Genomic DNA, 16,919 nt, shown 5'->3' on the forward strand with positions numbered 1-16,919 from the left:
ACGACGTGTCGACGGTACAATTGGCGTAATCTTTTAGTTTTTTTTTTTCATTTTTATCAATTTTTTTTTTTTTTTTTTTTTAATCTTGAGCTTAAGAATTACAAGATTCCACGTGTATAGCTACTGGCGGTTTTGGAGTTATACAATTTCCTAATAACCCATAATTATTATACTAGTGACCTTTTGTTTATCGCCTCGTTGAAGAACAATATATGCCTAATATTTTTATTTTTTTTTAAGAAGAAAGAACATAAAAAAAGGGACAAAAAAAAATAAAAGAAAGGATTACGATTATTTTAACATAATTTCTGGATTTTTTTTTCATCTATATAATTAATAACAATTTCGATGACTTCTCGTGTATATCAACATTGTGATTTTTTTTAGTATTATGTACAATTGTTTATGGAGTTTCGTATGGGCTTGGCAAAACCAAAAAATAAAATCAAAAAAAATTTTTTTTTTTTACCAATACGCCCGATTCGCTTTAGAAAAAAAAAATCGATTTGTTGTTACAAATGCAAGTATTTTAGTTTTTTTTTTTTTAAATATTTTTCTCTGTGAAAAGAAAATTTAAAATAAATAAAATTTTGAAAATTAAATTTTTTTAGTTAAACATTTTTAAATAATAAATTTAGATTAAAAAGGGAAATTTAATTTTACTATTACTGATTTTTTTTTTAAAGAAAATAGAAGAGAATATAAAGCGATTTCTATTATTCTTTTTTTTTAATGAGTATTTTTTTAATTCTATACAACAAAATTTTAATATACTAACATTAGTAACAACAGTCGCTTTAATCTTGACAAAGGCATATATATTTTTTGCAGAATGAAAAGACGGAGCACTTTGCTCAGAGTCAATTTTTTAAGAATAGGGTCGAGTTTTTTCTAAAAAAAAAAAATTAAAAAAAAAGATGCGATAAGCTTAATATTTATATTTTCGAAAACTAAATGATTTGAAGCTATTTGTCATTGACGAGAAAAAAAAAAAAAATTTCAGTCCTGCTGCATCCAATATATATATATTTTTTTTTTGTTAATCATTTGGGTAAATTTGTTCAGTATTACAAGAAAGTAACGTTATGTTTCCCTTTATTTATTAATAATGTAGCAGGTAAGTGTATAAGTTACTGTTGTCACGTTACTAACTACAATACAGATAAAAATACAGGCACTTTGGGTTAGATTCGTGGGTCTGTCCTATCGCTCCTTTTTTTTTTTCTATTTGTTCAACTCGGAACCGCCACGCTTGACTCAACGAAATAATATATAGTAAAATTAAAAAAAAAAAAAAAAAAAATTATAATAATATATATATAAATAAAAAAAAAAAGTACCTTGGAATTGTTACAACGACGGCCACACAAAATTCAGTCTTTCAAATAAAACAATATTTACAGGTCTTATATCACGCATTGTCAATCGATCGTAGAGTTATACAACTTTATTTTTCTTTTAAATTTTTTTTGGTCGAAAATTTGCAAAAGTAAAAAAATGAGATTTTTCTCATTTCTTTCGCATTTCTGATTGAACTATCGACAGACCCCCGTACCAATGCCCTTGTGCCTTAGACACAATTTAAAAATACCGCATCAAAGCAGTAGAACACGATCGAACATTTTTTCTCTTTTCATTCTTTTATACCTTTAATAATTATATACGTTTAAAGAATCTTACATACTCCTCTACATTTTTTTTTCTTTTTTTTTTTTACTTTCATTCAAATTTTTTTTTTTTTTTAAACCTTTTTTCAGTGTACACGTGCAAACATATAATAAAAGAAAAAAAAAATTATAATAGCAAATATCGGAAATATCTTTCACTAATTTCTATAAAAAAAAAAAAAAAAAGAAGGATCATTTTTCAAAAAACATATATGTTTTAGAAAACGTCTCAATATGCCTTTTGTGCAGCAGCCCGTCAACGGGATTACTTTTCTTTCGTTTCCATTTTTTTTCTTCTTCTTCTTCTTTTTCCTTTACATCCTCTGATCTCTCATTTTGAAATACAAAGTTTACAAAAAGACACGTCCGAGTTTTTTTTTTGAGAAGACAAATGTTTTTTTTTTTTTTTCATCATCCTCTCGAGGGGAATTTTCCTCCAATGGCAGTAGATAATTATTCCTTTGTAAGTTTTTTCGTTTTATTATTTATTGCTAAGTTTAGTCTCCTTTCGCTCTGCGATACGAGCTATTGATACAATGAGCATGAATAGCAAAGTCGAAAAAATGATACTAAAAATGACTTTACTTTGTTTGTTTTTCTTTTTTTTTCAATGGGAAATCAATTTCCAAATCCTTTGGTGGCGTAGCTTTCTTCAAGGATTTAGTGATTAAATAAAATAAAAGAAAAAAAATTTTTTTATCTCTTCCACCGCACTCGGAGGCACGGATGACAGTCTTTCCGTTTTTTTTTTTCACTTATTTTTTTTTATAATATAATGACGGTGCGTAAAAAGATCGTTGGCGTCTTATAAAACACCTACTTATTCTTCCACTTTTTTTTTCACCATATTATATCTAGATTAACAAGAGTTCACATTGCCTTTTGCCAAAAAAAAAAATTAAAAAAAAAATTTACATTTATGTTTACTTCTCTCTGTGTACAATTGCACACAAACGACGACAATATGTGAGAAGAGTAAACTTTCACTTTGTACGGTCAAGAAAAAACTTTTTAGAAAACCTAAAGGTTTTTTTTTTCACACTAGGAGAAGAATTCGGGTATTTTAAAAAAGCCCCGAATTTTGTTTCCGAGAAAAACAAAAATTAAAAGAAACATTAGTTCATATGCCACTTGTTGGCTTTTGTTTTTCTTTTTTTTGGGGAGGGGGGAGAAAAATAGAGGTTTTGTAGAAGATATATGTAAACCGAAGCACGTCTTGCAACGAAGATAAGCAGAAACGTTTTCTTTTTTTTTTTTTTTTTTTTTTCGCATTTTATCATGTAGTGAACAAGAAAGCCATTCATTTGTTGAGAAAAAGAGAGAAAGAAAGGGAGAAAAAGAGAGTGAAAGAGAGAGTAATAGCAAATCTTTCCTCTATAAATATCTCTCCCTTTTTTTTTTTTTAAAAAAAAGTTTGCTGATTATTCATTTTGTTGATTTACTTCCTCCTTATTATCGCTGTCTTGTTGATTTATATTAGATTTATTGTTTCCAGATTGATTTCCTGTATTGTTCTCGGCAATTTTATCATTATGAGAATCAACTTTATCACTGGAATCCATTTTTACGTTGCCTATAAGATATTTATTTATTAAATATAGTTTTTTTTTTTTGTAATTAAAAAAAAAAAAAAAATTAAAATTTAGATTCTTTTTTTGTTAGTTACAAATTTGTTTTTTTATTTAATATTTTTTTCTTTTAATATACAAACCTGAGCCAGAATAATATTGTTGTTGCATTTTCATATTGCGTTGTTGTTGATGAATATTCGTTCGATGACGATTTATTTGAGATTGCTGCTGTTGTTGTGGATTTGTCATACAATTTTGTTGTTGCTGTGAAGGATTATTTGGTCCTGGTGGAAATGGAACCACAGGCCTTTGAATTGGAGGTGGATATCTTTGTTGAGAAGATTGTAGTCCTGCACGAGGCGGTGGTGGCATTCCCATTCCACGAACATTTTGTTGTAGAACCTTTTTTTTTTTTTATCGCAAGAGGAAAAAAAAACGATATTTTTTTTGTAGATGAATACATTAATTTGAAATTTTACAATAACATGCGACAAGAAAAAAAAATAAATACAGAAATTTAATAAATTGCAAAAAATTATAGAAATTTAGTACAAAAAAAAATAATAATTTAGTCAGTCCATTATATTTCATTTAAGGTTTAACTCAACATAATCTCGAAGCAAAAAATAGTTTTTAACAGAACTAAAAAAAAAAATTGATTTTACCCAATTTTCAAAATTAATTAATTATTTAACAAAAAAATTTTTTCGCGCAAAATAATTTATTTTGAAAATTGTACATTCAAAATTTGTTAAATTTTATTTATCGTTTTATTTTTTAACTTTTTAATTTGAGTTTAATGTTAATGGGCTAAGCACCCTTAAAGTTGTTACGATTTTTTTTTTATTATTAAATCTATCTGAAAATTTAATTAACTAATAATTTTAATAATTAAGGACGTTCATCCACGGAAATGTAGACCTCTAGAAAAAAATAATTAATTAACATTTCAATAATTAAAATAATATTATTAATTGTACTTTCGGAAAAATGAGATATTAATTTTCAAGAAAAAAAATTTTAAACCTGAAAAATTTATTTATTTATACAATTTGCATAGGATAACATTTTTTTGTTGTATCGCTTCTACAGAATTTTTTAAAAATGATTCGATTTCAATGAAATATGGCTTATTTTCTTCGGAAAATGATTCTCTACAACTTCACCGTGGGATTTTTTAAACAAGCAAGCCGTTTGGAAAATATGGCTATTTGTTTAAAAGAAAAATTTGAATTTTTAAACAAATAGCCATATTTTCCAAACGGCTTGCTTGTTTAAAAAATCCCACGGTGAAGTTGTAGAGAATCATTTTCCGAAGAAAATAAGCCATATTTCATTGAAATCGAATCATTTTTAAAAAATTCTGTAGAAGCGATACAACAAAAAAATGTTATCCTATGCAAATTGTATAAATAAATAAATTTTGCAAGTTTTAAATTTTTTTCTTGAAAATTAATATCTCATCTTTCAGAAAGTACAATTAATAATATTATTTTAATTATTTAAATGTTAATTAATTATTTTTTTCAAGAGGTCTGCATTTCCGTGGATGAACGTCCTTAATTGTCCATCTGAATTTTAAATTAGGTTTTTTGTTCTGCTTTTTTTTTTTTTTTGGAGTGTTCGAAAAGAATTTCTACAAATTATCACCATGAAAAAAAATAGTCCGATACTTAGATGAAATACAATGGATACAATAATTTATATTTAGTTTCCTTTGTTTATTCGAAAAAAGATATTTTTTTTCTCAAACTAATTGATTAAAAAAGATAAGTATTATTTGAAGAAATATTTTCTAATTCGTTTTATCAAAAAATTTCTATTTTAGGTATTTTAACGAAATGCAATTATAGAAAAAAGAAAGAAGAAAGAAGAAGAAGAATTAATTGAAATGGTACATACATAGTTAGTGTAGCTGCTTACCAGAGCAGACTGACTGACGCCCTGATATTGTTGATATTTATGATGTTGCGTAGGACTCGGTTGTGGTTGTTGAGAGGATGTTTGCTGTTTTCTCGATTTTGGCGATGGTATTTGTGGGGCTAAAAAAAAAAAGAACAATTTAATTTACAGACCTCAAAAAAAAATAATAGAAATTATATAAAAAAAAGAAAATCACTCACTTGAACCAAAAACAGAGGTCAATACATCCTGTTGATTACCCGATGGGCTTTTCAATTGTCTCGGTTGTTCTTGTTGTTGATGTTTACTTAAAAATGTTGCCGCCGCATTAGCGGGTCCTGGTAATCCACCAGTTGGATTACGATAGCCTTGCGCTGCCAATTGTAATCCCGAGCTCGATAAAAATTGTGAGCTAAAATTTTGTAAACCAACAGGTGCAGCATTACCCGTTGCTAAACTTTGACTATGTTGTCCAAAACCCTGTAGGCCATAATGTGTTCCCGTTTGTTGTGCACCGCCTCCAGGTTGATAAAATCCAGTTTGTGATCCTGGGAATACATCAGCCGATGTTGCACTATAATAACTATTTGCCGATGGTTGAACATTTGGTCCTGGCCTTTGTACAAGCTGTGAATTACCCATATAACTACCACTCACACCCAATACTTGATTTGGATCATATGGAATGTAAGCCAATTGATTTGGTTGTGGCGCTGATTGAGCTTGAAAATGTTGTGCTTTTGTTCCAATAGCGCCAATTGATTGTGACGATGGCTTTACGCTAGCCGACATTAATGAATTTGATGATGACGATATTAGCACTGTATTTGGATTATTGCTTAATTGTTGATTTTGTCCAAATGGAGGCGCAGCGGCTGTTGTTATTCGATATTGTGATAAATTACTTTGATACATATCGGGAGCTGGTGCATTTGGTGCATGTGGCGGTGCTTGTTGTAAATAGACATTTTGTTGATTAAATGAACTTTGTAAGGACGGCGCATATGGAGGGTATTGAGTAAATGGCGATCGACTTTGATCTAATTGGAATGCACCGTAAAGGCCGCCAGCTTGTGCTGGAAGTTGACCAGATCCGGTATTATAGAGCATTGCCGGTGGCGATGGAATTGCAGACATGCTACCGTATTGAGCCGCTTGTGAACCAGGATATTGGGGAAATTCCTGAAAATGAAAAATTTGTCAAAAAAAAAAAAAATAATTCCTTTTTTTCCTGAAAATGAAAAAACCAAATAATACCTGATAATTAATATGAGACGGTTGTCCAGTGGAATTGAAAGGTGGAGGACTAAGTGGTCCCTGAAGACTAACTGGAGGATGTCCAATGGGACTTTGTCCTGGTCCAATGGGACTCGGTCCTTGAACAGAAGAACCAGATTGCGCAGCGCTACCACCAGAAGTTTGTTGTTGCGGCTTTACCTGCGGGGGAACCAGCTGCGCATCAGGCAAAGAGTCAGATTTTTCCCTCAGGGGACACAGTTATTATATAAGTTAATTCACGAAAAACTAATTGTTAATTTTGTTAAATTCAATAGTTTTAAATATTAAAAAAAAATTGTAAAAAAAAAACAAACTTTTCTCTCACCTTGCAAACATTTGTTGAAGTTGCAATTTCATTCTTCATATTATTCTGATTATATTGTTGATGACTATAATTGTCATCGTCATTATTTTCCACAAATGCTTGTGGAAAACTATTTGCATTATTAACAACATTTCCATCTTCATGTTCAACAACTGTTGGCATTGGCGGTGCATTTTCCCAAACTTTTTTAACTGATGCAATTTTTAAATTTAATTCAGCAGTTGAACTACTTTGACCGCCAGTTATATGTATTGATCTTGTTATACCTAAACTTTTACTTTTATCCTCTGTCAATTGTGAAAGATCTGAATCAAACGTAAAGTCCAGCTTCATGTCCGCATTATCTTCACTTTTATTAAATGACAAAGGCATTTGTATTGGTTCTTGATTTTTTTCTTTAATAATATCACCAGGTTTTGTTGAAAATGCAGCCGATAGAGCTTGTTGTTGTTGTTGTTGTTGAATTTGATTGCCATCATCATCAATATCTCTTTTATCAATTCTCGATTGCGTTTTCATATGATTTGAGTATTTTGATTTCATAGCCAAATCGGATGAATTTGTTTTCGTTGTTTTTGAATAATTGGTATTTTCAAAAATAAGCGTTTGAACTGGCGGTGAACTTGTGTCGGTGACATTTTTATCAATATCTTTATTTATTTTCTTATCACAATTTGGCGAATTTCTTTGACTACTGCCACCTGATGTTGTTTGTTCATTTGCCTCATGTACATGATCAGTTTGCGTTGATAATCCCGATATTAATTGAATATCAGTTGTAACACCAGATGGTGAATTTGCTCTCAATTGACTTGTAAATGGTTTATCCCATGCATTAACCGATGGCGGTGGCGCTGGACCACCGCTTGATGAATCTTTTATATAATTATTCGATTTGCCCTCATTATCGCTACCAAGCTGTTGTTGTTGTTTCGCTAATCTTTGTTTTTGAAAGCGTGGTGCCAATTTTTGACGACTTGCATTACGATCAAATGATTTTTGCGGCATATTTGCTGGCGGTAAAATTGGCTGTCCCAATAGTGTTGGAATTTTTTGCACTTGCTGTGGCGTTGGCTGTGGACCATTTGATTTTGATTTTGATCTTTCACGTTCACGTTCTTTTTCTTTATCACGTCTTGTTGATGTTGTTATTGACGACGATGACGATGATGTTGTTATTGTTTTATTATCATCTTTTAAATTATGTCTCGAGTCTTTAACATTTTTCTTTGAACGTACCTCTTGAAATCCATCGGAATCAATTTTATCCTCAGTACTATTTACACCATCATCACCACCAGTTGAATAATTATTTGTATCTGATTCACCATCATTTGGCTTTTTGTCCTTTGATATTGATTTTTTATTTATATCATTTAATGCCTGATTCACAAGATTTGGATCATTTAATTTTATTTCATCGACACGATTCACTGTACTTTCTTTATTTAATGATTTTAATTGAACATTTGCTGAACCTTGACTTCTTGGTCTACCATTTTGTGTTTGAACATTTTGCATCAATGGAGGTATATTTGATGAATTATTTCTTTGATTATTAAACGCTGTATTTTGAACGTTACGTTTTTCAGCACCTGGCGCACGTGACGATGCACCACTGGAAGACTTGGAATTTTTATCACGTTGATCACGATTATTTCCCAATTGATCGTTACGACGCGATTGTGAACCAAGATTCGCACCTCCTCTACTAAATGGTTTTCGATTATTACGTGAATCTTTTCTATCATCAATATGTTCATCGCTATTTTCTGATGTTGTCTCCCAATCTTCATTGCCAATGTCAGATGAATTTTGTTTTGAAATATTATTACCACCCGTTTGACCAACGACACCTCGGAATCTTGTTTCTCTATTCATGTCTCTAGTCTGAAAGGGGAAAAAAAAATTAGAATAAAGAAAAGAATTTTAAAAAAAACTGACTTACCTTTCTATTTCCACTGTGATTTCGTTTAGGTCTCTCGTCTTTTCTGCTTTGATTTCTCGATGTTGCATTTGTATGATTTTCCTGTTTAATTTGTTGATTTGGAGATTTTGTATGTCTTCCGGTAATACCGGCAGTTAATGCCTGTTGTTTAGCAATTGTTTTATCATCCGTTGATTCTAAATTACCACCATTATTTGCATCATTTTCTGTTGTTGTTGTTGTTGTTGTAATTGGATTTTGTTGACCAACATTTTTTTCATCCATACTTCTTTCTGATGAAAATGGACTTTTACTTGAAGGTGGACCATAGCCCTCCATTCTTCCTCCAGTTGTTGTTCCTCGCAATCGATAACCACCTCTTCCTCTTCGCGATGGTTCACCAGATGGTGCAAAACCTTGTCTACCATCATAACCAGGTCTTTTATTATCCTGTCGAATTTGTGAATAATCATTTCGTTTATCGTCACGTCTTGACATTTCACGATTGCGATCTTCTTTTTCACCTTTTTGAAATGATTTTGGCGATTTTGCTCTTCTTTCATCCTTTGGTAATTCCGCTGAACTTGAAATTTCATCGCCACTTATTTCTGAATCTGTATGTCCATAGGATCCACTTCTTGCCGAGCCGGGCCTACCAGATATTCTTGAACCTCCTCGTCTACCTCTTGTTTCTGAACCACGCCAACGTTGATTATATACATTAAAACCACCCCATTGTCTTCCTCTTGTTTCTCTTCCCCTTGAACTTCCACTATTTGCACGATTTCTCGATGATTTCTCACGTTTATCATCTTTATTATCATCTTTACTTTCTTCAATAACATCTTCTCTTTTATCAACACTTAATTTCTCCATACTTTGTTTTAAGTCGCCAACAATTTTATCCTCCTTTAATTCAATTTTTTCTTCTTCCTTTTCAAATGTCGGTGAAACAGCATCGGCCCATACTTTTGATGTTTCTGAAGTTCTTTCCAATTTTCTATTATTCCAAACTTCAGTTTCTTTTTTACCATCGACTGTTAATTCTTTTAGTGTATCAATTTTCTTCTCTTGCTCAATAGAACCACGTTTCAATTGTGTTAAACAACGTTTTTCTGATTTTAATTCATCAGCTTCGAGTTTTTCCCTCGTCACTGGTCCTGGCGGTTGTCTTCTATCACGTTCACGTATATCATCACGGAATATAATATCGGATTTCTTTGATTCCTCATAATCGGAGAGATCATTTATCCATGAGCCGCTATCACGTGATTTATGAAAATCTTCATCGCGCAACGATGTTCTTGATTCACGTGATGTTCTACTGTCACGTGAATCTGGTCTCTGTGGTCGTTCACTACGTTCAGAGCGATCATCGCGCGGTATATTTCGACGATTATCAAATGACGATGATCTCTCTTGTAAATTACGATCATCATGAATATCACGTCGATCATCGCCACGCCATTCATTACTCTCAGTTCTTTCACGTTGATTATCACGTTCATCGAAAGAATCTGCACTCGATACCTGTTGAAAAAAAATACATTTTTTAAAAAAAATATAAAAAACAAAAAAAAATGAAATTTACCTTCATATGAGGATCGTAATCTTTCTTGTCTCTTATATCACGATCTCCATGTCTATTATCTCTTTCTCTTGGTTCACGATCTCTCATATCTCTCGATTCTCTGTTATCTTTATCGTCATAGTGTCTGTCGCGTTCCCAAGAATCGCGTGAATGTCTATCATCATATTCATAATCTTTATAGCCACGTGTATAATCGTCATAATAACCAGGTTTACGATTGTCATAAGAACGATGAGATGAATGACGATAACGTTCATCTCTTGATAAATGTGGTCCACGATGATCACGCGATGGTGGACGTTCCTCATCCATTGGACTTGTAACATCAGAATCTTTACTTCGACGCTGAGGCTGTGACATTTTCATCGGATCTGCTAAATCAAAATAATAATTAATTCAAAAATTTAAAAAAAAATTTAATAGAATTTCATGCAAAAAAAAGGAGGGCAGGGAAAAAAAAGACACCTACTCAATGAATTATTATGATTCGGAACCCATCTGTTGGGCTCAATTTGCTGTGAGTAGGTGATAACAGATTGTGAGGTGATATTGCGTTCGGCATTAGGTGAAACTCGATTGTACGCGGTGCCACTAACACCACTTCTTTCTGCTTGTTGTTTTTGAAAACGTGGCGGTAAATTATGTTGAAAATGACGCGAAAAAGCTGGCGGATCACGTTCACGCATTTCACGTTGATCACGATCGCGATCACGTTCACGTTCACGTTGTTCGCGATTATTATCAACTTGTTGTCTTATAAATGATGCTCTCTCGCGAAATTCACTTGACACCTGCTCAACACCACCACCACCACCACTACCAACAACAACAACAACACCACCACCCCCGCGAGAATCTCTTTTCTCTTCTTTACCCTCTGATGATGTACGTGAACGTTCTTGACTTTCACGATCACGATTTTCTTTATCTCGTTCCCATTCGGGCACTGGAATTGACACTGGAGGCACTGTTGTTATTACAACTTTTGTTTCCGATGATTCATCATCTTTTTGTTTAGCTTGTTTCTCCTTTAATTTTTGTTCTAAATTTTGCAATTTTTTCGCTGCCGCCTGCTTTGTTTGCTCCTGATAACGTTTCTCCTCTTCTTCTTTTCTTTGACGTGCTCTTTCAACAGCTGACGCAACTCTTTCGCCTTGCTCGCGGCGACGTTGATTCCAAATTTCCTCTTCTTCAACACCTACAAAAAAAAGAAATTAATCATATAAATTTCCCATAAAAAAAAAAAAACCTAATTCTTTCTTCGAGCATTTGTAATTTTGAACAAATGGAAAATTCGTACAAATAAAAATTCGTAATTAAAATTATCTGAAATAAAAAGTCATATAAATTAAATTAGAAAAAAAAAAATTCTGTTTAGAAATTGAAATAAATTTCTACCTCTCAAGGAATGATTTGAACGATGTTGTTGCTGAGATGAATAACCACTAGTTGTTGATTGATTGGATGAACCACGAAAATCACGAGGTGATGTATTTTGATTCCATGTACGTAATGGAGGTTGTTCGCGATTTTCCTTTAAATCACGATTATCTCTCAGCTTATTATTATCGCGTTCATCAATTAAAATTTCATCATTCTTTTCTTCTTTTATCTCCTTTTTATCATCTTTAATTGGCTCAGCGTCGAGTTCATCGTCGCTGAATGCTAATTTCTGATTATAATCAATAACATCATGAGCTGCCCAACCAGCGTCACGTGATATATCGTCCATTTTTGTAAGATCTTCCTCTTTAATAATAGGTCGAGTCACCAATTGTTCATCGTCCGGCGGATTTTGGCGATCTCGTTCCTGTTGTTGTTGTTGCTGTTGTTGCAATTGTTGACGTTGCGCATTTGTAAAACGCTCCGGCGGATAGTTAAATCTAGGTCGTGGACCTCCCGGTCCAATATTTCCCGTGAATTGCGAGGGGAAACCTCCTTGAGGAAAGCTTCCTCTATACATCTAGATATAATAAAATAAATTTTATTATCAATTTTTTAAAATAAATTTAATTTGATTTTTTTTTGAAACTTACAAAAGGGGGAATAATTCCTCGATAATGATGAACATTTGGACCGACTTGATGAGGACCAGAGGGAATTGAACTTTGATTGTTTGGCGGGCCTGCCTGGCCCATAGCCATGCCTGGCGATTGGGCCAAGTTCGGACGACCTCCATTGGGTCCCTCTGTATGTCCTGGTGGACATACGATGTTTATAAGGGGGCCCTGGGCCACCTGAGTATTCCCATTTCCGGGTCCAGTTGCCACGGTTCCAACTCCTCCTGCTGCACGACTTCCACCTTGTATCCAACTTCCTTCGGCTGTAAAATATTTAAAAAGAAATTAATTCCCCATTTGCCAATCAATTTTTTTTTCTTTTCTTTCTACACACATACATATTTCAAAAACAAATCTCTTTCTTTTCGCTTCAAATTTATTCTCCTCTATACATTCCTGTTATTTTTCGAAAAAAATTTCAAATAGACCTAAAAAATTTTTCAATTATCCAAAAATATTATTAATTACAGTGCGTGAGAATAAATTTCAACCAATGAATGAGAAATTAAACGCCAATAAAAAAAAAAAAAAATATTTAGAAACATACTTTGGGGTCGTAGACTTGGCCCAGGACCATATTGTGCATTTAATTCTCGATTCTGTTGAGATTGTTGCTGTTGCTGACCTGCTATTCCACCTCCTTTACGTCAAGAGAAAAAAAAAAATTTTTACTTTTTTTAATAAACTCATTACCGAGAAAAAAAACAACTAATTTTTGCAATATTTGCTAATTTGAAGAAAATGGAACAGCAAAACAAAAAAAAAAGAAATTAAATTTCTCTTCTGGCAAAGCAGATGCATCAACCATTTTTCTTCTTGGTTTCCTTTTTTTTCAAAAAATTAGGGATATTTTTTTTTTTGGCAAGCAGCGTCCTCACGAGTAACTAATAAATTTTATCCGATTTTTTCAAAATTTCAGGTAAATATTTATATAAAAAAAAAAAAAAAAATGAAGAGTGTTAATGATATGGTGACATGATTTTTAGGAGATGGTAGCTGCATCTGCTCAAAAAAATTTGAACAAAATTTTATCTATGCGATTCATATAAGTGAAAGCATAAAAAAATTGGAAAAATCATAAATAATGAGACAAAGAAAATGTAATGCAATTTTCTAAAAAAATGAAGAACGAAATAAAAAAATTTAGGAAGACCGTTACAAAAGTATTTTTTTTGAATTTTTGAAAATATATTTTTTTAATTTTCTTTTTGGAACGGTCATTGTTTTTTTTCAAAGCAATTCTACGTGAAGACGAAATTGAATCTAGGAGAGATTATTTAATTGGCGAGGAAAGTAACGTCCCACCTGAGTGGTTGTGGGAAAGTGGCTGTTGCTGTAACAATGAATGATGAAGAGCAGCGACCGAAATCGCATTGGATGTCATCGAGGACTGTTGGATCTGACTCTGAATGGAGACTGAAGCAGGGGGCTGTCCACCACTTAGACTGGGGAACTCGTGTTGGAACTGTGGGGACTGGTGGGCGAGGAAACTCAGTCCGAGGGAACTTCTTGACCCTCTCCCGCCCCCCACGAGACTCGCATAACCGATCACTGTTGTCATGACGGGTGGACCTATTAATTACGCCGACCAAATATCGCAAATCGATAGCGCTTTTTTATTATCATTATCATAATCATCCAAATCACAAATCATTTTCTAAAAAAAAAAAAATCTCCCAATGATTATAAAATGTGAGTCGGATGAAGCAATTTTACAAAAAGAGTATATGTTTTCAAAAATACATTTTCAGGAATTTTTTTTTTTTAAATATACTTTTAATCACAGAATATCAAAAGCTTAAATCTAGAATTAACGTAGGTAGCATTTTGTCGCCTCGTTAAGAACGCTACATTGCCAAATGCAAAATTGATTCTTCTTTGGCTATAAGGACAATTTATTATTTTATAAATTTCTTAAACACGTGGGTTTTTTTTTTTTTTTTTTTTTGGATTAATTTTTTCAGTTATTTTAAAAATGAAATAAAACATACCAACATCTCCGGGTCTGCTCATAATTGCACTCCATGATGATTTGTTTCCTACGTCTGATGGATGAGGTGATGAAGAATTCTGTTGTCCTGGCAATGGCGGATGCTGTGTCACTGTTGATGAAGGACTGGTGCCAGTTACACATTGTGATTGGGACGAATTTGTCTGAAAAAAAATACAAAATTAGAAAATCAGAAAGGGAAAATTTGCTTTTTTTTTAAAAAAAATTACATTATTGCTGTCGAGAGTGTTTGCTGTTGTGGTAGTTGTGTTTGTTGATGATGAAACTTCTTTAGTTGTAGCCCAACCGCTGCCACCGCTTGGTACAAGACTTACAGCCGGATCGCTGCTGCTGTGTTCACTTTTTAAACTAGGCAAATTAGCAGGTGGTCGCCGTGCCGAAGGCACCTTTCCCAAACTTTGCATTCCATGTTTGCGCGGTAATGTACTTTTTTGTTGCTGTTGTTCTAAAGATTCACCCTAGGAAAAAATAAAATTTTTAATTAAAAAAAGAAAATCAAAAAATTTTTAAAAACAAAAAAAACAAAAATTTACTCACCCTGCTCACGCGATACAAACTATTGATATCTAATGATTGAAACTTTGATTTGCCTTTCTCCCCCTTCGACACAATCCCCGACAGAGTAGACATGCTGTCTGCAGGCAACCATTTAGTACTACTCAGACCCAACGAACGAACCCTTTGTCTGAAAATAAACAAATTCAAGTAAAAATATAATAGAAAATTAAATCATTTTCTAATTCTTTAAAAATTTCTCAAAGGACAAATACGTCGTTATTACGTTAAAATGAAAATAAATTTGTTTATTATAGAAAAAAAAATTATAAATTTAAACAATAATAATCATGTGTATTTTAAATTTACTTATGACAATAATAAATAAAAGTAAATTGAAAATATTTTAACCTTGAAATTTTTCAAGGCAAATAACTGATTTGATTTACTGAATAAAAGAATTGTTTTACTGGAGCATTACAGATAGATTGGCTAAAGCGTTCATCCTTGGTGAGTCATGAACAAAATTGTGATTTGACATTTTATGAAATTATCCACACAAAAGAATTAACTTTTTTTTTTTCCAATTAACTATTTAATCCTTTTTTATTGTTAAAAAAAAAACTTTTTGTTTTGAATAAATTAGTATTTTATTAAAGAATCAAGATAAAGAAAATAATATTTTTCCTATTGACATTCTTACTTATCACGTCATAACAACACTGATATCTATTGCCAATGACAAATTTGAAAAAAAAAAAAAATTCGTTTGTGCAATACACAATCATATGTAAATGACATATTTTAAATCATCTACCAAAAGAAAATTAGATATTTTTCAATCAAATTAAAAAAAAAAGAAAGAATTTAATTGTCTTCATTCGAACAATAATAAAAAGAAACGAGTACAAAAAAAAAATAATATTGATACCACTGTATTTGTCAACAAAAGAAACAAACTTTCATAAATGTAAAATATAGAAATTAAAAATAAAATTTATTTAAAGAAAAAAAAATTAGTCCTTTAAAAATTACAATTTATTTTAACTAGAAAAATATTGTGAAGACGCACCGTGAAAGGCAAACTGGGCTCTTTGAATTAAATGATAATGTCTCCACGAGTTATCTTTAACGACTAACAACAGCGCGCATTGAATCTGTCAAACTTTTTATTTTAAAATTCATTATTACAAGCAATTTTATTATTCAAATCTAATTTAATACAAAATTTAAAATAAAATCACTAATTTTCACCAATAACAACAACAAAAAAAAAAAAAGAAATTAGAGCGTCGCAATATATGAGCAATAAAACGTAAGAAAGTTTACCGAGGGGGGTGCGGGAGTTCGCTGGCCGACAACGGAAAACCTTTGTCCAACGACCTCGAAATTTGCGATCATAAACGACATCGACTTTGCGACAGAAGAAAACGACCTTGAAATTATAAAGCTTATTTCAAATTGAGACGCTTAACAAGTAAACGGAACCCATCCCCATTTTATCCCATCACTAATGTCAAAAATCCCCCGAGAAAAACAATGGCTTCTCTCTAAAAAAAAAAAAAATCCTAATTTCAACACAATCACTTTTTTTTAAAAAAGTAAAATCAACTAATTATAATGAAAATAACGGTAGAGTTTATAAACCAACAGAAGGGGGAGGGGAGGGGGGAAAAAAGTAACCTGGAGGAGCTTCCACGTAAGAAAAAGATCCGCACGGGAAAATTAAATTCTGGAAATATCAACTCACCTTGGTCCGTCCAAATGGGTGGCGAATTCACAAACGGGTTCAAATCCCAATAAAACTACTTAAAGCACGGATCGCCACGGATTACAGTTCCACTTATTATCAACCGCACCTGCGAGACACACTCCAAACTTCTTCTTCTCTACTCACACAAATCGACCAAGATGGCGAATGCGCGACTCTCGGCCTCTTCTTCCGCGATCAATACAATTACGTCATGCGTCCAATGAACTTGGCTCGCACAGACGCACCACTCGTTACTAACTTAAAAGTCTCTCGTCAAAATCCCGAAGGATATATCCAATAAATTGACAACTTACAATAATCCACTTAAATCAAAATCAC

At 32.3% G+C, this 16,919-nt stretch overlaps 1 protein-coding gene across 8 annotated transcripts; it reads right to left on the minus strand.

Moving 5' to 3' along the window:
- Nucleotides 1-1,078: 1,078 nt before the first annotated feature.
- LOC127280104 (protein PRRC2C) lies at nt 1,079-16,726 on the minus strand. Of its 8 annotated transcripts, none has more exons than XM_051302907.1 (17): nt 16,578-16,726; nt 14,870-15,017; nt 14,542-14,790; nt 14,313-14,475; nt 13,627-13,893; nt 12,869-12,961; nt 12,298-12,584; nt 11,660-12,224; nt 11,136-11,459; nt 10,262-10,632; nt 8,692-10,200; nt 6,744-8,633; nt 6,398-6,592; nt 5,362-6,322; nt 5,141-5,280; nt 3,379-3,640; nt 1,079-3,240 (listed from the first exon to the last, which is right to left on the minus strand). In XM_051302907.1, exons 2-17 carry the CDS (start codon nt 14,960-14,962, stop codon nt 3,089-3,091), a joined length of 7,521 nt encoding a protein of 2,506 aa, XP_051158864.1. In that variant the 5' UTR covers nt 14,963-15,017; nt 16,578-16,726; the 3' UTR covers nt 1,079-3,088. The 8 variants fall into 8 exon arrangements, with proteins under 8 accessions (XP_051158864.1, XP_051158863.1, XP_051158857.1 ...); XM_051302906.1 differs by having other exon boundaries at nt 10,262-10,635; XM_051302900.1 differs by having other exon boundaries at nt 10,731-11,459.
- Between the last annotated feature and the right edge of the window lie 193 nt (nt 16,727-16,919).

Source organism: Leptopilina boulardi, unplaced genomic scaffold (assembly GCF_019393585.1).
Source record: "Leptopilina boulardi isolate dan_hultmark-lab unplaced genomic scaffold, ZJU_Lbou_2.1 LbouV2_229, whole genome shotgun sequence".
Taxonomy (NCBI): domain Eukaryota; kingdom Metazoa; phylum Arthropoda; class Insecta; order Hymenoptera; family Figitidae; genus Leptopilina; species Leptopilina boulardi.